Here is a 27,319-nt window from a genome sequence, read left to right as displayed (position 1 = left end):
GAGAAAGAAAAAAAAACAACTATTCCCCTTTCTTATAAATCAAGTCATTAAGAAATTAAAATTGCAACATTGCTCTTAGACACACTCTTTTTAAAATTAAAAATATGCCTCACATTTCTTCAGATCTTCTAAAGCAGCAAAAACAGATTTGTAGATCAAAAATATCTGATTTTCCATTTTAATGTACAATCAACCCTCACATTTCAGTTGAGGCACGAAGCTCTGTTAAGTGGTGTTTCTGCTCTTTGATCTGCATCATAGCGCCCAGTGAGCACCTTTTGGGAACCCTGAGAAAAAAGGGCTCTTGGGTGAAATAAATTTGAGAACCATGTATATTACATCCCTGTCTTGGAGAGTCACTAGGAACATTAGCCTCCTGAAGGCTCTGGAAGACCTACAATAAATTTGTTTGAATTCTCACACTTATTTGAACATGAAACCCATCTTTCTCTGGTTAGTTATTGACATCTAATGGGATGCCAGTGTTCTGAGGAACACAGCCTGGGAAATGTTGCTAGTCTTGACATTTCGATCTTGCAGCAAACTTTGAAAGTAAAAACTAGGAAGAAAAGAAGGGAGAAAGAACAGTCTTTCTCAATATCATCTAGACATATTCGTTCATGAAATACGTCAAGTGTTTCTTTGCTTCCACATCAATCTGTTAAAATTGGTTTCATCAAAAAGAATGGCCAGAGCACCTATGATTTTATACCCTGGCCTGTTTACAAATAAGTCTGTATCCATTGCTGGTAAGCAAAGAAACCCCAGCCTCATTGAGACAGTCTATTGAGCTTAAAAGAATACGAGTTACTAACATCTCTCTCCGAAGTTATTATAAATCCTAGACATACTTCATGCCACTGCAAACTTCCTTAAATCCCCCAAACTGCAGCACTTTTCACTTCAGATCTAGTAGACTCTCCAAAGATATGGGATCCCAAATAACCTCTGGATGGATTAAGTAGGACTAGAAGAACCACTTGGTTCTCCCTCCCAAAATAAGCTTCCAAGACTATGCCTTTAGAGTTCCTTAATGGTATCTACTTAGGTGACTCAGCAATGCCAAAGGGTTTTTATATGTATTTCACTGGATAAAACCAAACCCAGGCAAATATGCACAGAGAACAACCGTAAGCAAATTCATCAAACAAAAACATGTCTGCATGTTTCCTATCAACTGCAATAATTTCTTAATTTAACTGAAATCTCTTTCCTCTATTTCAAAACTGTTGCCAATAAGAAATGGAATAATATATTCAAAATTCACATTCTTGTGACTCACAAATCTTGCATTTCTTGCCAACTTTAATTTATGGACGTTAATTAAGAAATACTGACTGAAAATCAGATATTACTGAGAGAGTACACAACTTGTACATTCTTGCCTAGAACACTGTATCTCTTCCAAATTACTGAACTAAGGGTTTCTTAGATTAAAAAGATATTTCAATTGGCAATAGAAAGTAAACATGTCTATTTCATATGCCAATATTGCTTCCTCTTTTATAGGCTTGCATTCAAATTTGAGCCTAACATAATATCTATCACATAGGAATATTGAGAGGATTAAATATGCAAAGTATCACAATGCTGGGAAATACAGTAAATGTTTAATGAAGTGAATTCCTTTAATTGTAAATTATTTGATTACCAAGAGAATTAGGTTTTTTTTTCTTTCAGAAGACAGTTTGATACCTATTATCCTTGTGACATATCATCTCTAACTGTATGGTTCTTTATTCTCAGTTTTTAAATAGAAAACAGAAGTAGTTTAAATCATATCATTTTAAAGGTACGTTTAATACATTTACATAATACACACATTTGTAAATGTAGAATAAAAATCTGGAAAGGCTATACACCAAACTCAATGGTGGTTATCTCTGGGCAATGGTGTCTTGGAGAGGACTGGGAAATCTGATCTTTCACTTTCCACTTCTTTATTATTAATATTTTTCATAACCAGTACATATTAATTTTGAGTTATTTTTTCCTTTCATTTTATGACCATTTATTGAGTGCCGGCTCTATGCCAAGTTCTAGGCTAGGTGCTGGGGATAAAAATATTAACATGGCCTAGAGAGTCCAATCTAGGTAGACATGATTTCAAATTAAAGGAAGTTTCTTTTTAAACATAATATATGAATGTGTTAATAAAAATGATATATATTTTCATTTTTATAAAATATAATAAATTAAAACACTATCTTAGGTAAGACCTAAGTATCCATAAGACCACTGTCCACTTTGCTTCATTAAACTGCAATGTGCTGGGAATTTTCTATATAATAAATCATTCCGGATCTTTTTACCTGGCACTGACTGAAGAGATATGGGTGTTTCTTCCCAGAAGTTTGTTCAGGAGTAAGCCACTGAAGAGCAGAAGATTTTGGAGATGTCTCAAAAGAAATTTCTATAACAACTTTTTGATTTCTGTATGGAACAAACAAATATATTAGTAGAGTATAATTCAATCTAACAACAATTTGAATTCATAATACATAGACTGAATAATATAAATACTATTTATGAGTCTCATTACTAATGGAGTGTCAGCTCTAGGAATGTCACATCCTAAGCGGGTAAATTTGCCTCTTATGTTCCTACCTGAATGCCTGCCCGTGGGTCCTTTTCATTCGATCATGCTAACTGCTTATGAAGACATAACAGGAACTAATATTAGTTGAATACACCACCACGTGTTACACACTTTGCATCTGTGATATCATGAAATCTTTTATGAGAGTGGGAAAATGGAAGAAATAATTTTGGAACATCGACTACCACAGTGGTGGGAGCCAGAGCATGATACAGAGCAGTTGCTGGTCTACAAACTGTTATTGGACAAGATAAGTCAAGAAATTGTGGGGCTGGCCCAGTGGCGTAGTGGTTAAGTGCGCACGCCCCGCTGCGGGGCCCAGGGTTTGGATCCCGGGCGACGCACCGCTTGTCAGGCCATGCTGTGGTGGCGTCCCACATAAAGCAGAGGAAGATGGGCACAGATGTTAGCCCAGGGCCAGGCTTCCTCAGCAAAAAGAGGAGGATTGGTGACAGATGTTAGCTTAGGGCTAATCTTCCTCATAAAAAAAAAAGAAATTGAGAGTAAGTATTTAGAAACTTTTCGAGTCATTTTTATTTTGAATCTAGTAATAAAAAATGTGTTCTTGCATTTAATCTCTTATTCCTAGTAATTGATTTTTATTGCATTTTACAAAAGAATCAGTCTGTGACAGATTGGAAATCACAAAAACTGGCCCTTCACCCCAGATGGTTTGAGCAGCACTGATAACGAGGAACTAGCAAGAGCTCTGGAGACCAGCTGTGTTAGAATCCTGACTCGACCACTTAGTGGTGCAGTGAACTTGGGCAAATTATTTGCCCTCCCTATACCATAGTTTCTTCCTCTGTAGAATGGGGTTGGTGATATCTAGCTCACAAGTTATGTGAGGGCGTTTCCTTTTCTTAAATGGGAAGAATAGGCATGAAAACTCTGGCCACCGAAAGGCGGGAGAAGATAACCTTTGGTGTAAGCCAATGGTCTTCCACCCTTTTCCCCTTCCCAACACATCAAGGACGGGGATATACTCCCAATATGACAATTCTGGCTGCCACTTTCTTGAAGAATTGAATAAATTATTTCTCTGAGGTTCCCTTTCCTCATCTGTAAAATGTAGATCATACCACGTAGGGTTACTGTAAGGATTAGATAAAAGAATGCATCTAAAGCACTTATCTCAAGAATGGTACACAGAAACAGTTCTATGTTTGTCATTGTTATTATTCCGTTAATCAAAGTGGCTGGCCTCTGGGGAGAAGGCGAAAAATGTGCAGCTTGTAAAAGTTTCCCAGGGGATCTTGAAATGCCTCCTTAAGATGGCATGCTCCCATCATCACTCTAGATATGAATCAAATGACAAGTAAAGAAGTAACAGTTATCAAAAGTCCTATTCTTGAGTATTTTATACAATAAATTTCTTCAGTATCTTAAGAACATACAATTTTCACTATAAGCTTCAATCTGAACAGCACATCAGTAGGAGCAGTAGACCAATGACTACATACACACAAACTAAAAATAGGAAAGGAAAAATGTTTAAATTAATTAAAAATACATTTTCCCCAATATTTAGCTATAAAAGAGAAAGATGATAACATTCATACTTGCTCAGAGCAATTGGAAGAGAGATTTCCATTGGTGATCCTTTGTAACTTTGTCTTTCTCCAAGAGCATATTTGACTTCTTGCCCATTGATGACCACTCTTTCTATTGTAAGGTCCTTTGTATCCAAAGTCTAGAATTAAATTAATATTTTTTAAATGACAAGAAAACAGTTTTATACACCAGAGAAAACTAATATTAGTTCAGTTAACTACAATGATTACAGAATAGAACTAGTTGCTTACAAAGAATAAAATACAGAATGAAATTACAAGAATTAAAGGAGTCAAAAGTTAGTGTAGGTCCCATCCCTTGGGACTCTAAGCTTCCTGAAAATTTTTGGGTTCTAACATTTGCATATATAGTTAAGTAATTCTGAGACAGTCATGCACATTTTGGGCTTTAAGTAAAAGTCAAATCTAAATTAAAATGCCTTTGCTTCCGTTTCCTAAAACTTCTCTGCTATGAAAAAGTTCACCTATAACTAAAGTTTCTTTCATCATGACTCCTCAACATCTTTCACCATTTATTTCTCCCTGGAATTCACATAGTCTGACTCCTATGTACTTTCATATATCCAAAAATTAAAACAAACCTCGACACTTGTTAGGCAAATAAGCAGGCTGTACATCGCTGTTATTTATCTAGAAAAACCCGAACCTGGTGGGGCGACTCTGACCAAATGACCCCATAGAGGAATGGGAGAGCATATCTATTGCCATGGCGATTAAGGACAACTGCTTTCGGGAGGAAGGTGGGGGCAGCAAGTCTGAGTGTTTTCCATCCCAATAATCCTCTATTTAAGCTCTAGAAACCATACTCTTTCATTCTCTCTCAACTAATCTTGTGTTCTAGAATCTTCAACCTTCCTATGCCACAACACTGTTTCCAAACAACCTAAACAAACCTCCCATATCATTTTTAAAACTTCAATGTTCCTTCTGTCCACTCTGATGGCTATGTTTCCCCTTCCTTTCTTAAACTCCAAGGGCAGTCTATGGCTGCTATTTCCACTTCCTCATCAATCTCTCCTCTCCTTCCCCCCCTTCAATCTGGCTTCTAGCTCCTCTGCTACTGAAAGTGCAGTCCTCCTTATCAACAGGTCTTTTCTGTTCCATAACCTTGACCTCTGTCCACTCATAGCCCTAAGGGACCACACCATATGTTTTAAGTCCTTTCCATGACTTTGACTTTACACACAAGTGGTTCTCCTACTTGTCTAACAATTTTTCCTCCCCCTCCTTTCTAACTCCTAAATATGGATATGTCCCAGTGTTCTAGCCTTGGGCCTTTGATTTTCTTACTATATTCTTCACTCCTAGTTCTCACTCATGCCCACATTGTCAACTAGTACCTCTGTGCAGATGATTACCAGTCTACTCCTACAGTTGTATCCCCTCTCCCAGGACTTCAGCTGGGTATCTCTAATTGCCTGTTCCACATTTCCATGGGAAATACTGCCTCATATTCAGAGGGCTTCCAAAGATTCTAAAAATGAAGCCACCATTATGTCCTGTAAATCGGCTCTCTCCCCATATTTCTCTATTCTGTTAATAGAACTCCCCAAGGTACCTAAGGTTTGAAACATTCAAATAATCCACAAATGATTCCACTTCCCAATCCTGCATGGCCCATCAACATTTTCTTTCACACTGTCCTCATACTTTCCTTTCCTTCCTTCTACCACCACCCTAGGTCAGGCTCTGCCTTAGAACTGCCTGCTATCTGATCTCCCTGCCTTTGGCAATCTTTCCTTAACATCTGGCCTGGAACAGCTTAGGGGGTAGAGGGCCAAGAAACAGCCATTTCCAGTTGCCTCTCTTTTATATTAGTTAACTAGGTGATAAGCTCAGGGAGTCACAAGGGCAATCATTAATTTGATTCTCACCTCTCTAGAGTCAATAATTTTTGGTTGGGAAGAAATTCCCATCCTGGTTTAATTTTTTTTTCTTCTTTTTAAGAGCAGCCAAATCTGTTTCCCTCAGATGGGAATGGGCAGTTATTTCTTTCCGGTTACTCTCTTTTTGGGGTACCTCAACTGTTCCCTTACTCTAAATTAGTAGAACTGACTTATCTTCCATATGACTCATTGTGCATATTCAGAATATATGGTTTTATTAGGTTTATCTCTTACTAAGAATAATAGAGCTACTCCTTTGTCCCCTCATGTTCAGTACCTATTTCTGAATATCTGATTTGTTTTAAAAACTTAATTCGAATATCTATGTATATAACTACTCTTATAACCATAAGGATGAATTGGGTCACTTCCCAGTGGAACACACTCTATTTTCTGTATTGCTTGAACTTTTAAAATCTGTTTAGAATCAGAAGACTCAGGTTATTGTTATGATGTTTTTGTGAGTTGGCCCAACTCTTTTTTTTCTGTAGCACTTACTGTACCACATTACAATGATTTGTTGTTGTTACAAGCACTTTTTTTGGAAGTGGGTGGCCAGGTCCTTCTTTCTAGTCTGTCTCGTCTCAAAGTTCTGCTGAAACCTGTCCACCATGGGTGACCCGCTGGTATTTGAAATACCAGTGGCATAGCTGTCAGCATCACAGCAACACAGAGCCACCCCTGTATATCTCAAGTCCTAACCTCAGCTACCATTCCCAAATCACTTAAGAAATTCCCCTCCAAATTTCACTAATAAATGTTATTAAACAATTGATCAAAAATAGTAATAGGAAGGAAAAAGGAAACTGAAGAGTTGACAAGGTGGAATTAGTACTTTTCAACAAATTTTTATTGAGTACCAACTATGTGTAAGGCCCAGATATCCATATATATAAGAAACAGACCTACTAACTGTTGGAAGTTACTGAGGATATAATTTACTATATCTGACAGTATCCTCTTTGAATAACACCCCAAAAAAGAGTTGTACTTCTAAGCAGCGGGCCAGTTGCCGTGGAATATATAATAATTCCCTTTTTGCACAGGCTGCTGGGAAGTTCCATGTCAACCTTGTGGCACACTTCTTTTTGTGTCTAGGGCTTTACGCCATGTGTTTTGTTTTTCCTATTCTTATTCACTCTCCCTCCAAATTTTTAAATTATTTTTAATCTTATTGTACTGTATATGTTGTTTTAAGCAGTCTCAAATTCTTTCTGCAACAAAGCAGGGTTTAAATAAAAAAGCTTTATACATCATTATGATGCCTCCCTTTACATTTCCTCTTTATTTGCAGGATGCTGTAATGAAAAAACCGTGGGGTTATTGTTAAAAACAAAACCAAAACCAAAACCAAAAAAACACCTTGATTTGATTCCCAGCTCAGCCATTTACTTAGTGAAGACGGGAGGGTTTGCAGTCAGAAAAGTGTGTTCAGTTCCTGGTTTCTGCCACTTACTAGGATATGATCTTGGCCAAGACATTAAAACCTCTTTGAGACATCAACTGAAAGAACACCTAAAAAATTGAAAGTTTCAATAAACGAAACAAATGCTTGAAAGTTATCACAAATGAGTACTAACCTTCAGGGCAAATAACCCAAAACTTCGAAAGGAGTTTTAGAAAAGCTGGGAATTGGTTCTATCAGAACTCCTTCAACATTCCCCAGCATCACGGACTCCGAGAACAGACAGGGAAAGAACACATGGTGCCCTCACCCAGCACTGGCACTGGGTCCTCTCTGTCGGAGGTGGCAAGGTATGATGACATCTCACCTTCAAGATGCAATTAACACTATTATCACCACAGCCCACATTAAGCTTAGGTACTGCTTTCTAATTGAATTCACCCATTAATTCATGAAACTTTTGAGTGTCCTCTATATGCCAGGTGCTATACTAAGAACCTGAGACACAAAGAGCCATGAAACACAGTCCCTACCTTCAAGAGTCCATAACCTAGTGGAGGATAGACACAAGCTAACTTCGAATAAATAAAACCAAACTCTTGGCCTCAGGTTACTGTTATAAATAAGCAATCATAGACAGAGGTCACCGTACTACAGTTAGTAGTTCTAGGCTCTAATTTACTAAATAACATGCCAACCAGAAATCATAATTTAAAAATCTTACTTCTCTTGAGATTTGGGGAATGCAAAAACAATGGGCAGGTTTTTAGACTGGGACATTAAAGGGACATTCTTTTGAAAATTTAAGCATCCTGACTTGCTTACTCATGGAACAGTGTAAAGCTTTTATTTTTACAAAACAGGGGAGAGTGCAGGGTCATATTAAGCTGTGATAAGCTACCAAAATTCATTTTCTTTTAATAAAAGGAGAGATTACATCGAAACAGGACTTGAGTTCAGCTAATCCTGCCTGGGCAAAGCTCTCTGCAACAAAACAGCATGGTACTTCAAGCAGACCAAAGTACAACCAACCTACAGGGAAGTAGTTACCTTCTTGCTTACAATACTTTTATTTATTTTCTTCCCTATAGTACTTTTGGTGACTACATATCAATACATGGAGTAGTCGACCTATTTTTCAAATCAGAATTAGTCTAGCAAAATGTTAAAAGACAAAGAGTAAGAAAGTTACATGCTATGTTAGTTCATATTACTGAACTCAAAATACAGGCGTGTTACACAAGCAGGAAAAAGAGTCATGAAAACCACCAATTCTTATCTAAACTTATTATTATTCCCAATTAATTGACCCTACTGATTTCCCTCCATCAAGCCGACAACCTACATGATCTGGTTGCTTATTGCTGTGCTTTAGTAGATATTACCACGCTACTCCAAGCAAAATACACAGTGGCTGGTCTTTTCCTGTCCCTCTTATTTCTAAAACGCTCATCTATGAAATTCTTTAGGTGCAAAGTACAATCCAAACACTAGCACACAATTTGAGTAAGAACACTGAAAACAGGTTATGTTGTTCAGATAAAATAATTTAATAACATTCCATAAATCTAAACAAGGTTTTCATCATTCAAGTGGCTAGAGAGCTTGCAGAAGTTCATGTTTTCTAAGAAGTGCAATAATTACTTGCTCCCTGGAACCAACTATTAATACACTGTATTGAGACATCCTTAGGAAGCTTGAACGGCCCGCCTGTCCTTAAATTATTAGAAGAGACGGATGATAAGAATCAAAGATAGGAAGGACCACGACCCTGGAGAAAGAGAGCTGCATCTACAGGTAGCAGAGAATGAAGTAGAAAGCAGGGGGGAGAGAGGGGTTCCGGTGCTGGGACTCCTAAGGGGCTTGAGAATGACTGGTAGGGAGACTGAGGGAAGACGACGATCGGTCGGTCGTATCCTGCAGACCTGCGGGTTGAAATAAAGGTGCCTGGGAGGGAACAGTGGGATCAGGGATCTGCAGGATATAGGGTCTGGGACTTGGATGAGACTGTGGAGTGAGGAAGGTGCGCTGGGGACTGGAAGAAATCTGAGGCCTGAGGAGAGAGTTCTGGACTGCAGGCCGAGGAAATGGGGAGGCCACAGCGGGGATTAGGCCCTGGGAACTAGGATTACAGGGGCAGAGAGGATTCCTACTAAAATGAAACCTGAGCGCTGGGTGAGGAGCGGGGCGTGGATGGCGTGCTAGGACGTGCCCAGGGCCTCAGGAGAGGGCTTTGGGGGAAGACGTGGAGCAGACACTTAAGTTCATATATGGAGCGGATGAGAGAGGGAGGCAGAGACATAAGTGGGGTTGGCAGGGGACGACATGGGGTGAGTGGGGGCTGAGGAAGGGGACGCTGAGAAACGAGTGGAGGCTGAAGAGGAGGTGCAGAATATGAGTTGTGGGCTGCGGAGGAGCACCGAGGGAAGCTGGAGCAGATAGGAGCATGGGGCTGGGAAGGGGCCAGAGCGGAGAAAGGGACCAGAGGCGGGTGGCCGGGGAGAGGCGGGCACTGGCGCGCGTCACACCGTACCAGGCTGTGCAGATCGTCCTCCTGAGACTGGACCGTGAGCGCGGCGGTCCCGGTCAGCACCCGGCGAGCAAAGTCGACGCTGCAGCGCAGGTGTAGGTGCTCGGTGCGGCAGACGGAAGCCGGAGAGGCCAAGGAGCACGTATCCACTACCTCCGGCATGGCTCTGGAGAGTCCCGCCGCACACCGACGCGTACTGCAACACTCTACTGCCAGACTACTCGACTAAGAACGCGAGATAGAAGGAGGGAGGTAAAGACGAGGAGGGATTCGCGGTGCCCGCTGGGAAAGGAAGTTTCTTAAAGTCAGAGAAGAATGAGGTACAGCGTGGATGAAACTACAAGTTCCGTGGTGCAGAGCGGCAAGGCGTGCGCTTTGCTCCCCGGGAGTGTGTGTGTGTGTAGAGGCGGTCTAAGGAGGATCGGGATTGCTCCTGAAGGGGGAGAAGGAGGAAAAGGTCGTGGGGAGGCTGGGGCAGTTAGAGGAAAAGTGGGCCGACGGAAGTGTTGAGAAGTGCAGCGGGGAGATCAAACCGAACGCTACCGTTTTGGTTCTATTTAACTTCAGTGGAAGCTGCAATGGTAATAGAAGCGTGTCAGACCTGTCAGTAGTTTCGCATCATAGGGGCAGGGCGGAATGAAAAGCAACAAAAGGCCTGTGAGAAGCGCTCCGTGTGTGCAGTTCCTCGTTAGTATAGTGGTGAGTATCCCCGCCTGTCACGCGGGAGACCGGGGTTCGATTCCCCGACGGGGAGGCCCAAGCGAAGTTTTACTCCTAATAGACTTTAAAATGAAAATGCTCGTACAAACATTTTGAAAGCTAATGGGAAAGAAATAGTCACTATCAAGTTAACTGTAAGATATACATTTTAAGAGAGTTTTTTTGATACTGGCTTGCCATTTGGCAACCCAGTAGAAGTAAGCTCAGATCTGTCTGTTCGACAAGTATTTCTTTAGTGCTAATTATGTACATTTCCAGGCCCTGGAGATCTAAAACGGAATAAGGCGACATGCCCATTTTAGAAATTTAGGAAGATATTTTGATATATTGTAATGAGAGAATTCTATGATATGAGTATGCGCTGGCCACAGGATTGCAATGCCGAGCTGGGACATCTAGCTCAGCTCTGGGGCCCTTCCAGGAGAAGGTAAGGAAGGGTTGGAGGATGACTTGCCTTGAGGGTGCGACCTCGGAGTTGAAGCTGGAAAAATTGGAAGAGGACAGGTCTCAAACAACTTGAAACAGCTGGGCTTTTAATCCTGAATGCATGAATGGCGGACCCATTGAAGAATTTTAAGCAGGGGAGTGACATGGTCAGGTTCCTGCTATCAAGAGAACACTGGTAGTATTCAGAGAGTGGGTATGAGGTGTCAAAACCAGAGGCGAGAGAGTTAGGAAACTATTAAAATAGTCCAGGAAGAAGATGCTGGGGGCCCAATGTAGGTAAGTAATGAGTAAGGATAGAGAAAAAGGAAGGAATGGAAGGAATACTTAACAGATAAGTGGATTCACAGATTAAGAAGGAGCCTAAAATGATTCTCAGATTTTTGGCTTCGGTGGCTGGGTAATCATTAACTGGAGCTAGAGACTACATGAAGAGGACAGATTTAGGTGGGGAAGATCTAGGTTTAATTTTGGATGTATAGGGTTTGAGAATGTATGGGAGTCAGAGTGGAGATGTCCCTGAGTCACTTGGGTGTTAAAGTCCATAGCTCTGGGGAAGTTTCAGATAGATATGAGAACATCACATAATGTGGTGGGTGAAACTATGACAGTGGGTGGGTTCAGCCCAAGGAGAGTGTGTAGAGAGAAGAGCAGTGAAAGCAGGTTGGAAGCTGGGAGAATGTCAGAAGTTAATAAAAAGGGGCTAGAGGGTGGGGGGACTCATTTCACAATATATACATATATCAAATCACCACGATGTACACTTTAAATATCTTAACAATTTTATTTGTCAATTATACCTCAATAAAGCTGAAATTTTTAAAAAGAGGAGAGGGTAGAGTAAGAGGAACTCATGAAAATAAACTAGGAAGAGCCAACCAGCAATGTCAAATACAGCCTGGGGGTCCGTTAAAATAAAGAGTAAAAAGTCTTCTTTGGATTTGCCAATGGGGTAGAGGTAGGGAGGATGGTGTTTTTGTTGACTTTTGTGGTTTAGTGGATGGGGGACCCCAGAGAGCAGTGAGTTGAGCAATAAAAGAGAAGAGGGGAAATAGAACATAGGCTTCTCTGTCAAGACGCTTGGCCACTGTGAGAAGGGAAAATAAAAGGGGAATACAGGGGAATGCGGCATTGAGGAAGTGTTTTTATTTTTGTAGGAAGAGAGAAACTTCAACGTGTTTACATATAGAAGTGACAGGATTTCTGGAGAAGAGGGAATTGGAGATTCAAGAAGTGTGGGGGATAGTTGATGAACTGAGCGTTGGAGAGTGCTGCATGGCTCCATTCTGGATCAAAGTGATCTAATAATTAAATTTGGCTTGAGCAACAGAAGAAGATGCTTTACATTTGGGTATCCTTGGGTTGGCCCCTGCAAGCCAAAGGAAAACAAAATAAAACAAACACACCCCAAACTATGAAATCTAATACCCTACACGTGTATAAATCCTAATTTTATAGGGCCTAATTTTATATGACATAATTGACATCTGCAGACATTTTTTTGAGGTCTAAACATGTTCTGGGTGTTACCAAATCTAGGATGACAAACATGATGGAATAGAATTGATTTATTCAAAGAATACACAGTCAAATTGTCTTCTTTATGGAGAAAGGATAGTTTGTTTGTTTGTTTTAATAAAAGAATGTCAATATACTCGTCTTCCATTATTGATTACCAGTGACCCACAGAGTTTATGCCGCTGTGTTCAAGAAGAGGTATCCACTGACAACCACAAATGAATTCCTCCAATGGATTCATAGATTAATCAAAAGATGGATATACAGTGGGAATTGTTTTCTAAGATACCACTGACCCCAAAATATAGAGTGTATAAAATTAGCGATTTACAAACTATAGGGGTATTATTCATATCCAATGGTGGATTGAGAATAGTTTAAAAAATGAAGTTTTCCATTGCTTCTATTAAATGAGGATAATATCAGGGTGTATATACAAAAGATGACTTTATTAAGGATGAAGAAGATGGATGAGTCACATAAAGTTTTATGAAAAGAAATAGCACATATATTTACAGAGCCCTATGAGCAGGAAGTATTCCAGCTCTACTGCTCACCTGGAAAAGTTCCTTAACCCCTCCAGGCCTCAGTCCCCCTGGGATAATGGAGATCCCTCTGCCTCATGGGCTATTGAAAGGATGAGGTGAGATCATGTCTGTGAAGTGCTTAGCACTGTGGTTGGCATAGAGTGAACATTTGTTACATGTGAGTTAGTATTATTATTTCAGTTGGATTTTATTTTGTCTATTTTGATAATTTTAATACTTATTTTTTCTTGTTTTGTCAGCAAGAGTTTTAGGAAGACCTGTGAAATGAGAAGCAACCAACACATGGGAAATGGGAAGCAGATCACAACAGGCCCCTAAAGAAAGTTTGCAACATTAGCAATGATCCTATGTTTTTGAAATTCAGGAAATTGCAACTGGTGCATTAACGCTTTCCTTAAAAGGGTATAAAGACTTCTCCTTGTTTTTCCCTCTTACTTCACATAGACCTTTCTTTCTTTAAATAGTCAGTGCAATTTGCAGGTATATATTGAGTGCATTCTACTACACTGTGCTACCTAGAACAGAGTTAGGGAGGGCTCTGTCCTCCCTGTTGGATAATTTACACTCTAGTGCACGGCTGTACCACTGACCTAAGACAGCACGGTGTTAAGACAAAGGCCAAGGCCCAAAGAGAACTATAAGTGAAATTCTAGAGAGACTTCTATCACTTTCGGGAAGGTCACGAATAATATCGTGGATGATATAGCATTTGAGGTGGGGTTTGAAGGATGAGCAGCATTTTAATAGGAAAAATGGTAGGGGCTGTAGGACTGAGCATGGAGAAAGTGAGGTGGGCAGCTTTCCAGGTAGACATAGTAGCAGGAATCCAGGCATGAGGCCACAAGCAGAGATGTATTTGGGAAAGAACAATTCTGGGGGTCCAGAATCCTACACGTTAATCCAATGCCTTACACTCCTTAATAATCTGCCTTTCTTCCTTCCTCTCCAGGTTATACATCTGGTATGGGAGAGACCATTAGTTACTCCCCAATATCTGTATTTCTTTTCGTCCTTAGTAGTAAAACCCTCGATATTTAGCTGGACACATGGCCTCCCAGGAGACTACATTTCCCAGCCTTTTTTGCAGTTATGACCATGTCACTAAGTTCTCGCCAATGGAAGGTAACTGAAATTATCAATTATGACTTCTAGGAAGTGTCCTTCATAGAGATTTTTTTTTAACTCTTTCTCTATTCTGTTATCTGGAATGCAGACTTGATGGCTGGAGCTCTAACTGCCATAGTGCATCATGAGATTGGAACCATGTGCTGAGGGTGGTGGAGTAGCAACGTAGAAGGAACTACGAGCTGGAAATAGCCAGGTCTCTGGTAATCATGGACCTCCCTTGGGGACTGCCTGCTTCTAGCTTTCTTTTCCTGGAGAGAGAAATAAACTTCCACTTTGTTGAAGACAGTGTCATTTTGAGTTTTCTATCATTCACAGGGAACTCAGTATTTACTAAGAGACCTGGTCTCAGTTGGATGGGTTTATCCATTTTGCCCCAGGTAGTTATCCTTGTCTATCAATTTGCCACCATTCTATTGTGAACTATTGCACAAGTTTGAAAATATTATTTATAGATAGGTCTTTCTTCCTTCTCTCTTGTGTTTTCTGCTTCAGCATTCTTTCCAATTTAACGATCTCACTACTCTGCTTAAAATCCTTCAAGGTCTCATCAATATCTCCAGTAGATATTCTCTACCGTTTTTGGTAGATGTGGCTGCCTGGGGGTGATTTTGCCAAGAGAGTAGGCAAGCCGGGCAAGGAGAAGACACCAAGGGTGTGAGAGACTGTGAACAGGTGGAGTCAATGGATTGGAGTTCCTCTTGGGCCAAAGGATGGTTGGGATCAGGGTGCATATCCAGAAAGATAAGAGGCAGTGTGGTCAGAGTCTGGGAGAATAAGATTATGGATGACTTTCTATTTTTGTGTAAAAGCGAGGAGGAGAATATATATAAAATTTGCTCATATCTACGTAAAATATTTCTGGAAGGATTCTCAAGGAACTCATGGTATGGTTTGCCTATGGGGAGGGGAAATAGAGTGGCTAAGAAACAGAGGTGAGAAGAAAATATTTCAGCTGAATAACCTGTTAAGCCTTTTGAATGTTGACGTATGTGAATATATTACCTATTCAAAAAAAGTTATTTATTGATATTAAAAAAAAAATGAAGGTCACCAGAACCAAAATCTACAGACAGAAACCAAAACAGCCTTCTGTGACTTCCCATGTACATCAAGCTCTCTAGAGCTGGCCTGTCTAGTCCCCAGTCTCACCTCCACACACAATACTTCAGCCATGCTCAACGCAACTTGTCCAAGACAGTGCAACTTGTCTGCTTCTCTTGTTCTTTGTTAAGGTGGAAGCCTCCACTCCCCTTCGCCCCCCACTGCTCCTTGGTGGGGCTCTCTTATTCCTCCTCGGGACACTGCCTCCCCTTCCTCCAGTCTGGGCTGGAGTCTGGTAGAATCTCTTTCCCTAACAGAACGAGGTGTATGTAACGCCCTTCACATCCTCCTTCCAGTGGATGAGAAAATAGAAGAAATGATTTTAGCCACCTTTTTTCATGTTTAGCTCACCGATTGGTTGAGGCAGCCCTGACCCGTTTCTCCATTTTTCTGTTAAATCTGTTTTTGCTTGTTCAAGATTTTATATTTATATTCACACCTCCAGTCTGTTCTTCATGTCAAGAAAAGGTTTGGGCAGCTGGGGAGGCCAGAAATGAAAGCAGCATGAGACAGAGTTTTCCAATTTTGTAAGGTAGCATAAGTGACAGCCCCCCTCCACTCCTTTCTCTCTCCCTCCCGCCCACAGCTGACAGCAGGCAGGGTCTGGAGAGCCTCGCCAGGCACTCTGTCTCCGCCCACACTGCTCTGCCTGTTGTTTCTCTGCCATTGTGCCCTCGGGAGGGACTGGCCTGAAACAAGATATATTGTCCAACTGTGCTGGATTGGAGCCCAAGAATCACTGCTGGTCACGTGACCTTCTCTTTCCCCCACACAGAGTGTTGTTCCAGGACCAGCAGCATTAGTGTCTGCTAAAAGCCTGGTCAGCAATGCAGATCTCAGGCCCTGTCCGGGGCCCACTGGATCAGAATCTGCATCTTAACAAGATAGCTCAAGTGATTGTGTGCATGTGAAATTAAACCACTGCCTTAGAGGCTCAAAGGATACTTTTGGGGTTGGAAAAAATTCAGTTCAAGAGTTAAACATGTCAGGACTTCTTCCCTTGGAGTCCATGGCTCTAGACCCTCAAATAAGTACTCCCTTAATCCCCAATGTCATCCCCGATGCAGCACCTGCCACACTCTGCATAATTGTCAGTCTTCCCTTCTAGATGGAGTGTTAAGTCTGAGACAGTATATTTTCCCTCCCTGAGCACGTTGTATGAATGAACAAATGTGTAAAGGAATGAATGAGATTTCATACCAGGTTCCAGACATCCTTCTAGTCAGTGCCTTACTCTGTGTTGACTTTGGGGCAAAGAGAAAGCCACCTTCTGAGCCCCACCGTGTCCTCTGATGTCACCAGGCAACATGTTTGCTTGCAACAGAGAATGCTCTTACCACCCTCTTGGTAATGGCAAACACTTTAAAAACATTTTTATTGAAGCATACAATCCATTCATAAAAGTGCACATATCATAAGTGTATAGCTCACTGAACTTTGTAAATTGAACACACCAGTGCAGTCAGCACCCAGATTAGATACAGAACATTCCCCCACCCCACTGGATTCCCCCCTTGAATTCCCTTCCAGTCTCTATAAATCTCACACCGCAGGGGTGGCCACTGCCTGACTTCCAATAATATATCACTTCTACCTGTTTTGCTATTTACATTTCCTGTATATAAATGGAAACATACACTAGGTACTCTCGTGCCTGGCTTCTTTGGCTCATTGTGTTGTGAGATTCCTCCATGTTGTTGTGTGTAGTTCCAGGTTGTGCATTCTCATTGCTGGGTAGTATAACATGTGTGGGTAGACCATGATTTATTTATCCCTTCTACTGTGGATGGACATTGGGGCAATTTTCAGTTCTGGGTGATTATGAATGGCATGGCTATGGGCATTCCAGAACATGTCATTTGGGGATCATATTGTAGCCAGGTTTTGATGTGCTGCTTTGAAGTTTGGACCCCTTAACCCATGCCAGGTCCTATTCCTTTGGGACCACTGCCCCAAGCCAAACTCACTCACTGTGGCAACCCCGGTTCTGCAGTCATGGACACAAGCCCAACAACCCCCGAGCTGGAGTCAGGGAAGGGCGGATCAAGCAGAGAGGGAAGCTGCTTTCAAGTTACAAGAGAAAATTCTTCACGACGGCTGGTCTAGACCATACTTTATTTTCCCCGCAGTCACTTGTGTTTCTTTCCTAAGTGTGTCTGCTTGCAAGATTCAGCAGCAAGCTGACTTGCAGAATTTTCTGACTCAGTGATTCCAGCTCTACTTACATTTTTCCAACTAAGTAGCCAGTGGTATTTCATCACAACAGGTACTTACACCTTTTGTTCTGATGGTCTAAAGCATGAGTGGGCTTTGACAAATGTCTACAGGGTTTCATCTTCAAAAGCATTTATTTCTGTCTCATATTGGCTTTGGCCCCAGTTTCTCTTTGTTTTGCCAACAGAGCAGGTTATTGCTACTTGCTTGTGAGATATGTTTTCAGCGAAGACCCACCTAAAAGGCTTTCCTCCCAAACTTTATTCTCCTCTCCACATCGGTGTTTGAAGAACTAACTGCTGTTTTTGTCATTTCTTATGAAAGGCCTCTCTCCTTGGTATTTGGAGTTGAGCAAACTGATGTAAGAGACGCACACGGCTGACTTCCTCTTCACCTTCCCCCGCAGCTGTGTCTCGGGATTTCTCAAGCTCAGTCCCACGCTTCCTCGCACCTCCTCACCCGGTTCCACCTCCGTCCACACTGCTCTCTCTCGGCTCCAGCACAGCACCTTCTCCAGCTAGACTCTACTTCCTTTCTCCCAGAAAGACACACCTGCGTGCTCACCTCTCCTCATCCAGGGCTGGAAGATGCTGGAAGGCCCTCCCTACCCACGTCTCTCACCTCTGTTCACTGCCCCCATTCTCCGTAAAATTTTTCCCAATATATTTTCCTTTCTCTTTTGGTCCTTCATTTTTCTGAACGGGAATTTTATACACACACACATACATATACACAGTCAATCCTCGTTCTTCACAGATTTCATATTTGGGAATTTCTCTACTTGCTAAAATTTGTTACCCCAAATTGATACTTGCAGCCCTTTTGAGGTCATGTGTGAACACATGCAGAGCTGTGAAAATTTTGAGTTGCCTGAGGTTCACAGTCCCACCTGGGGTTGAACAAGGTGAGGCTCAGCCTTCTTGTTTCTGCTTCTTGTACTGTAACAAGTGTCCTTTTTGTGGTCTATTTAGTGTCACATTTTCCACATTTTTGTGCTTTCTGTTTGTGATTTCGCTGTTTAAAATGTCCTCTAAGCAAATGCTGAAGTGCCGTCTGGTGTTCCTAAGCAGAAGAAGGCTGTGAGGTGCCTGGTGGAGGACGTGCGTGCGTTAGATGAGTTTCCTTCAGGCATGAGTTAGAGTGCTTTCGGCTGTGAGTTTGATGATAATGAATTGATTGTGTATTAAATAAGGTGTCTTTAGAGAGAAACCCACATAAAACAAGGTTATGTATTGATTGCTTGATGAAAATATTTTGACCAGAGTTTCTTAGGACCCTACCATATTTCCCCTGGGAGCAATGGTTCAGGATTCACTAATTCATTGTTCGCGGTGACTTGATGTGATCGCTGCAAACGATGAATTGATGATTATATATAATCACTGCAAATAAGGAGAATCAACTGTATAGATTTGTTGTCCTTCCGGTTAGTTTGCATTTGTTTCTTTCAACCTCTCTCTCTGTCCCTAAAGGTGTTAAGTTGGCAAGCTTCTCACAGGCAGGACTTAGGGTTCCTTTAACTCTTTCACAGTACTCACCTGTGGCCACAGCTTCTGTTGGGTGGCCTCCTCCTGACTCCAGCTCTCACTGGTCTCCAGTGACACCATTCCTTCCCCGTCCCCTTCAGGCCTCAGGATGGTACTGGCATCCTGTTATTGTTAATCCCTTGGTGCACCCTCATCCCTCTTTTGTGCTCTTAACCCTGCCCGTACCACCATAAAACATAGTCTATTAAGCTTTCGTCACTTAAACCCTATACATGTGCCACTTGCCTCCCAAAGGGACCCTGACAACCACACTCCCTGTAGTATTTCCTATTGCTATTCTAACAAATTACCACTCTTTTGGGTTCCTGGACCCAATTTCAATGTGCGTGTGGTGGGGGGAGGTGGAGGTTCCCCCACACTATCAGGCAATTCTCTGGACACCAGCTGCGTGTCCTACAATGCAACTCAATTCTGACACTATCTACCCAGAGATAGCATCAGATCCCACAGGTTAAGGGTTCAGTCTTACAAGGGTGACCTCCCACCTTCAGATGCCAGTCACAAGCCCAGGTTATAACCTGTGCTTCTGATCGACCACCTACAAATTGGAGGTTCCCATGACCCCCTGCTTGGGTTTGATTAATTTGCTAGAGTGGCTCACAGAACTGAGAGAAACATTTTACTTACCAGGTCACTGGTTTATTATAAAAGGACATAACTCGGGAACAGCCACGTGGAAGAGATGCATAGGGCGAGGGAAGGGGAGGGGCACAGAGCTTCCACGCCCTCCCCAGGCGCACCGCTCAGCACCTTCACGGCTTCGCTAACCTGCAAGTTCTCCGAACCCCGTCCTTTTGGGTTTTTATGGAGGCTTCATTACACAGGCATGATTGAGTAGATCGTTGACCACTGGTGACTGAACTCCGTCTCCAGCCCCTCTCCCCTTCCTGGAGATGGGAGGTGGGGATAGGACTGAAAGTTCCAACCCTCTACTTACGTGGTTGCTCCCCTGGCAACCAGCTCCCATCCTTAGGTGCTTCCCTCAAGTATCTCATTAACATAACAAAAGACACCTTCATCACTTAGGAAATTAAAGGGTTTTAGGAGCTGTAAACTAGGAACCAGGGAGGAAGACTAAATATATGTGAGAAACATATTCCTTTCTCGCTCTCTTCATTTTGGCTCCGTTCTCAGGTACCACGTGAAAACAAGAAAGCTGCCGGCAGCTCCAGGCTGACAGCGGAAACGTGTGTTTTTCTCCCCAGCAGCCCCTGTCATCCCAGGGTTCACGCTGATCAGACAGACCCGGCTCACACAGTGGCCTCTGAACTGTGGCTCCTTAATGCTCTGATTGGCTAGACCCGATCACGTGGGCTACTCCTGAAATGGGGGAGAGCTAGGTCACAGAACTGTTGCAGAGAAGGGAGACTAGAAGCCAAGTACCCCAAAACCAGCAACTGTCTCAACAGTATGAGCAAGACATTGAGAACACGGAGAAACAGGTGCCTGAATCCGTAGGCAAATCACAGAAGGCTTCACAGCAGGGGGTAAACCTGAGTGGCTCTTGAAAAAAGAGCAGGAGTTGGCTGGGCAGGCAGGAGAAAGGGTGAGAACGGGAGGCGATCCCAGCGGCGAGAATGGCCTATGAAGTCACAAAAGAGAGTGAACTAGGTGTCCATATTTTTGTACCAGGCGAAAAGCCTGATTAAAAGCCGGGCTCTGGAGCCACAGTGCCTGGTTTGAATCCCAAATCTGAAACTTACTAGCTGCATAATCTTGGCTAGTTACTTAACCTTAGGTTACTTAGTAACTTAAATAACCTGGTTACTTAACCAGGGCAGTGCTCATGGCTCAGTTTCCCCATCTGTAAAATGGGAAAATTAATAGTGCCTACCTCGGAGAGTTGTTATCAGGATTAGCTGAAATGTGTTAATATGTCTAGAGCACTTAGAAAAGGGCCTGACACATTGAAAGTGCTAAAAAAATTAAGTAAAATAAAAAGTGTTTATTGATTAATGCTGTGCTATAGCCTAGTGTAAAATAATGGCCTATAATTATTTTGTGTAATGCAGTAAAAATTTGGCTTAAAAAAATCACAACAAAAGAACAATCAAACTTTGTCTTTCACATGATTATTTATACAGGTAACAATATATATAATACCATACCTAATCCCATTCCTTCTCATATATAAATTGCCCTCTATCCCATTAGACTGTTGTCAAGCCATTATCCCCGAGTTCCACATTTTATACGAAATGTAGTTTCTCTTTCCGGTTTTTGTTTCCTAAGGTCTAATCTTGCAGACTTATTTTGGCAAAATGTTGCTCGATTTAGCCCAGCCAGCCTCATGAGACAACAACCTGACCCAAACCACGACCAAGGAGAGGAGTTGAACAGAGTGTACACACAACCCACTCTGCCTTGTGTTCACGTTGTAAATGTCAGCCTGTGAAATTGGGTCAATGGTCTCATTATTCGTAGTCTGTGTGTTACATTTTCTTAATTCGTTAATGTGTACACGTTAGGGATTTTGGCCAGATGTTCTCATTATATTTCATTCTTTGGAAACCCTCCAACTTCCACCCTTAAGAAACAATCACTTTTGAAATGGTCTAAGCACAAGGAAATATATCTTATTCGCAATGTTTTGTGCAGTGGGAGGAAGAAAAGAAGTTATGAAAAGGCCTGTGGTGAGGCCAGGGTACAGGGCAGTGCTCAAAAAGGATGTGCTCTGGGGTCACACTGTCTGGGTTTGAACCCCAGCTCTGTCTGTTCAAGCTGAGTGACTTGAGCAAATTACTTATTTATCAGAGCCTCAGTTTCCTCCTCTGTAAAACAGGAATGATGATAGTGCCTACCTCATGTTAGCAGCCAGCCCTCAAGAAGGGCCCCAATGACCCCAGCTCCTGGTAGTCCTGGCTTGGTGTAGGCCTTTCTGTTGCCTCGGGGTTGGTCTGTGTGACCAGTCGAAGATGGTAAAAGTGGTGGTACGTCACTTTCAAGGCTCAATAACGCTAGCTTAAAGCTGGAAAGATAGCTTTCCAGTGGCTGCTAGTTCCTCCACTTTTAGGGGACGGGGAACCTCAATGAATTCCTGCCCTGATCACCAGGCCACTGAGTGGACAGCCCTAGTGCACATAGGTATCTTGTGTAAAATGTGATGGATTCATTCTTTGGAAATACACCTGTGGTTCAAGAAGTGTGAGTTATTTTTCTGAATTTGCCTTTGGTATCTGATTTGTTCTTAACCTTCAACCTCATTGGAAGTACTTTCCCTTTCAATTACCCATCCAAACTTTGCACATTCACTCAGGAGGGGTTTCCAGAGTGGGACGGACACATGCATGCAGCAATCATTGAGTGCAGGCAGAAAATATTAAATCTCTAATTTTGTTTATGTATCCGAGTCTGTTTCACAGCCATGACTTGTGAGCTGTAATCATAAACATTATGATGATGTTAATACATAAATAACTGTATTTTTTTCCTCTACTGTTGCTTTAACTTTTCTCAGTGGGCTAGTGTTTCCTCTGCCCCTGGTTAAAACCTTCTGCAGGCTCATGACTTTTCCGGACACTCAGGTAATTCCAAGTTCTGGGGTCATGTTTCACAAATCACAGCCTCAATGCAGAAGTTAGAATGTAAGCATAAGTTAGCAACAAGAAAATGGCAGAACTAATGATTCTCCTACTCCAGATAAGGTGGGCACATTGATCTATCAAACAAAACAAAACGATGATGATCAAATCAGATCTGAAAAGAAGGTCACCATGCAAATTATAGGGCCTGGGCCCTGCTTGCTCAGCAAGAGCCCACAAGCCCATTGCAACCATGTGTCTTTCTGGCTCCCTTCTGGGCAGGACGCCCAGATGCAGAGATGTGTAACGATCCAGGGCCTGGCCAGCCCGGATCCTACCTTATCTCACTCAAAGAACATCACGTCTTGAAGGAACACAGAGCCCCTCCACGTGAGCTACTGTTCCGGGGAACGCTGGTCATACCAGGGACAGCCCCTCTTGGCAAGCATATAGCCTTTGTGCCCCCGTCTGTATAAGCAACCCCCTCCCCACCTACGGTTCTGGGTGCACACTTCCGTCCAGCCAGCCACCACTGGACATTCCCTGTAACTAACTCCCAATAAACCTGTATGTCTCGTTCGCCATCTCCAGGTCTTGTCTTTGGTCTCTCTGCAACCTAAGAGGTTGCACTGCTCACCCAACTGGTTGTGTGGCCAGACACAAATCAAAATTGTTAAGAGGGTTATTTAAAATAAGGATTTATATTCATTATCCTTGACCATCAACATTGCCCTCACTGTATTTTGTCCCTTAAGATACTCATTAATTATATTGGCACATGAGAGAATTTATAAACAAGCAAACAAACATTTAAGGAGGGTGTGCCCCCCAATTTTTACTGATATTGGTCAGCAATAAAAAAAATTAGAGACCCCTGCTTTATGTTGCCGTGCAGCCTCACTGCTTCCAGGAAGATGCCCACTGACCTCTCCCCTGAACTCCTACAGCATTTGCAGATGGTCCACCTGAATACTCTTTAATTTTTCAGTCTCCCACACTGATCTTGGGCATTTTCATTTTATGGTCTCCATTTTCCTAATGAGTTTAGGAACTTCCCAGGGACAAGCAGGCATCCACGCCGCTTGGTACCCACGAAAGGTGTCTGACAATACCGCAGCGTTGTAGTTATGCCCACTTTTTTTTTTTCAAAAGTGGGGAAGAGTCTGCTGGCGACATTGTTTGAGCCTCTGGGTCACGCTCCACTAAATTCAAGATATGCTCTTGGACTTCGTGAACTAATATTCCCTTTTTCAGCTTGAGCCAGTTGGAGTTTTCTATCATTTGCAACCAAAGGAATACTGGCCGATAGATATATTCCAATATATACCTACACATCTATATCTATTTCATTATACCAATGTGTCTCCCTCCTTGATCATAATTCTTTGAGGGAAGTAGATGCTCAATCCATGTTTGTTGAATGAATTTAGTTGCAGAGGGTTTTGGAGGAGCCTGAGCCTAGAGCAGGGACATCTTGAAGAAGGCTCATAATGCACTTGGTCAGTGCAAGATGTGATGTGGGGACCCAGACAGACTGAAGAGTGGGACTGAAGGGAAGGCACAGGTACCAGACAAAGAATTAACAAGACAGTGATACTCTGAGTGGGTGGAACAATAGTTAGATTAAAGCTGGGGTGCTACCCCATTCTGTGTGTTTTAGTAAGCTTCTCTTTAGTGGCCAGCCTAAATTAAAATTTAATTTTACTAGCTGGTTATTGCCTACCTAAATCACCCCTCTCTTCCGGTTTATCACAAGTGGAAAAGTTAGAGAATCAGAGGCTCACGTGTGAGCAAATAAGCATGATTGTCACAAAAAAGAACTTATATTAAACAACACCTTTAAGTCTTTGTAGGGATAGGGCCGGGGGTTCAGAAGCCCAAACAACTCAGTTTGCAGTGACAGGCAGCTCCTGGACGTTTCATGGAGCGTCAACTACAAGCAAAGGCCCTGGGTGAAATGGAGATTGGGAAGTGAAGCTGTCCTTGCCTTCTCTGACCACCAGCCAAGTGGACACCCAGAAAGAGACCCATGGAAGGTATGAGCAACAGCACCCAACAGCCAGCTCCAGGACCCAGTGGAAGGGAGGAGCAGGGCCCCTCTTGGCTTCCATCACCTCACCTGAAAAAGGAGCCAAGTCTTAATGAGACTCAACATCTTCACTTTCAGCCTGTCCCTAGGCCAGGTCATCAGGAAGGAGAGGCAACATCTGTTTTGCTAGGGGATTGTTGTACTTCTGCTCTCCCACTTGGTCACTCACCTGCAGACTCCCAGCTGTAAGACGGTCTCTGGGTGACCATGCCTGGATCAGCCATGGGGAAGACTCCATTCCCAGGATAAGGGACCTGTAGCAGTACTGTCCAATGGAATGTTCTGTGATGGTGGAAGTGCTCTCTACGTATGCAGTCCATTATGGTAACATCAGCCACATGTGGCTGTTGAGCACTTGAGATGTGGCTAGTGCAATTCAGGAACTGAAGTTTTGATTTAATTAGTTTTAAAATTTAAACAGTGACTAGTGGCTGCCCTATTGGATAGTGCAGCGCTGCAGTTTCTTTTCTTTCTCTGCCCTCTCCTGCTCTGCCTTCTGCCTATTTCCCTGCCCATCCCTCTTCCTCTTGCTGAAATAGCTCCTGTGGAATGTAGACTTTCTATTTTTTAAAACCCTTCCAGTCTGGGCCAGTGCCTTAACCCAATGGATGCACAATGAGTCAGTTGAATGTGTCCTCTTTTAGCTGAAGAAGAAGATTCTTGATGATGAATCAAAAACAGAGTCCATAAGGAATAAAACAGTATGCTGCCATTTCAAATTATTAGTATTTTACACAACTCCTTTGAACTGGTATTTACCTCTTATTAAGAAGAAACCGTAAGATCCTCGAGGGCAGGAAACATGTCTGGAAAGATTTCTAGAGCCAGACTCCCTGATTCAAGATCTGACTCTTACTTATTAGCTGTAGGCTCTGGAGCAAATAATTGAATTTCTCAATATCTCAGTTTCCTCCTTTTAAAACAGAGATAATAATACCCTAAGGGTTGTGGTGAAGCTTAATCTATGTAAATAAAGCACATAAGACAGATCTCAGCACATAGTAGGCATTAATCAATGTTTACTAATATTATTTCCTTTGCTTAGCACCATTCCTTGCACAGAGCAGCCACTCAATAGATGTTTGTTGAATGAATGAATGAACTACTGGATTAAGTATGTTGCCACCAGGTGGCGGTAGTGCCTCACTTATAAGAACTGAACCAAAACACCAGACCGTGCTTTATGAGAGATTCTTTGAAGCTCCCTCCTGAAGTCCCAGATACACAGTATGAAGAAAAGAACCGAACCTCTTCTCTCTCCTGCCCCTCCTAGTCAATTTCTCAGACTCTCTGGCCTCTTGGAGTTGAGATAGAGTGGGACATGGGACAGATAAAATTTGATGGAATGCTGTGAGGGAGATAGGAAAAATAGAGTCTGGGGGAGCAGAGTATTGGGAAAGAAAACAGAAGGATCCCTTGCCTTGAGTGAAGGTGTGGTAGACAGAATAATACCCCTCCCCACCCCAAAAATGTCCATGTCCTAATCTCTGGAACTGTGAATATGCTACTTTACAGGACACGAGGGACTTTGCAGATTAAGGATCTTAAGATGGAGTGATTATCCTGGATTATTTGGGTAGACCCAATCTAATCTCAGGGGGGTCTTATAAGGGAAAGAGGGAGGCAAGAGAGAATCAGAGAAGGCAATATGACAGCAGAAGCAGAGGTCAGAGGAGAGAATTGAGGATGCTACAGTAGTCCCTCATTATCTGCGGTTTCACTTTTCACCGTTTCAGTTACCTGTGGTCCAAAAATATTTTCCATTTGGAAAATTTCAGAAATAAACAATTCGTATGTTTTAAAAGGCACACCATTCTCAGTGGCATGATGAAATCTCACGCCGTCCTGCTCAGTCCCGCCTGGGACGTCATCCCTTTCTCCAGCTTGCCCACACAGTGTATGATATCCACCCCATAGTCACTTAGCCGTCTCGGTTACCAGATTGGCTGTCTGTGGTATCACGTGCTTGTGTTCAAGTAACACTGATTTTACTTAATAATGGCCCCAAAGCATGTGTGTAGTGATGCTAGCAATTCAGATATGCCAAAGAAGTTATTGTTGTTAATCTCTTACTGTGCCTAAGTAATAAATTAAACTTTATCATAGGTATGTATGTATAGGAAGAAACATAGTATATATAGAGTTCAGGACTATCCAAAGTTGTAGGCATCCACTGGGGGTCTTGGAACATATCCCCCGCGGATAAGGGGGGACCACTGTACACTGCTGTCTTTGAAGAGGGAGGCAGGGGCCATGAACCAAGGAATGTGGGCAGTATCTAGAAGCTGGAAAAGGCAAGGAAATGGAATCTCCCCTAGAGCCTCCAGAGGAATGAAGCCCTGCTGACAGCTTGATTTTAGCCAAGTCAAACCCATTTTGGACTTCTGACCTCCAGAACTATAAGATAATAAATACCACCAACTTTGTGGTTGTGATATTGTGATTTATAAGAAAAACATACATGTGGTCATGCAGATGACCAAAATATGTTTCTC

General features: G+C 42.4%; 1 protein-coding gene, 1 long non-coding RNA gene and 1 other non-coding gene across 3 annotated transcripts in view; 2 read left to right on the top strand and 1 right to left on the bottom strand.

The window, feature by feature from the left end:
* Window positions 1–10,207, bottom strand: part of LTA4H (leukotriene A4 hydrolase) — a 31,879-nt gene extending 21,672 nt beyond the window's left edge. Inside the window, exons 1-3 of the mRNA XM_004417978.3 lie at window positions 9,998–10,207; window positions 4,162–4,292; window positions 2,313–2,433 (exon numbers count right to left, since the gene is read on the bottom strand). Of these exons, the coding sequence (XP_004418035.1) occupies window positions 2,313–2,433; window positions 4,162–4,292; window positions 9,998–10,156 (411 nt within the window). The 5' untranslated portion in view covers window positions 10,157–10,207. The remainder of the gene's footprint in view (window positions 1–2,312; window positions 2,434–4,161; window positions 4,293–9,997) is intronic.
* A 241-nt stretch (window positions 10,208–10,448) lies between these two features.
* On the top strand, window positions 10,449–14,802 carry LOC147913758 (uncharacterized). The gene is made up of 4 exons (XR_015556302.1): window positions 10,449–10,693; window positions 13,464–13,626; window positions 14,174–14,346; window positions 14,438–14,802. It is a non-coding gene; the product is annotated as an uncharacterized LOC147913758 (long non-coding RNA).
* On the top strand, window positions 10,677–10,748 carry TRNAD-GUC (transfer RNA aspartic acid (anticodon GUC)). Its single transcript has one exon. It is a non-coding gene; the product is annotated as a tRNA-Asp (tRNA).
* Window positions 14,803–27,319: the final 12,517 nt, after the last annotated feature.

The sequence above is a fragment of the Ceratotherium simum genome, chromosome 25 (assembly GCF_057802395.1).
Source record: "Ceratotherium simum simum isolate JZ-2026a chromosome 25, ASM5780239v1, whole genome shotgun sequence".
NCBI lineage: Eukaryota > Metazoa > Chordata > Mammalia > Perissodactyla > Rhinocerotidae > Ceratotherium > Ceratotherium simum.
The sequence above is the reverse complement of the archived record's forward strand: the minus strand, read 5'-3'. Positions and strand labels throughout refer to the sequence as shown.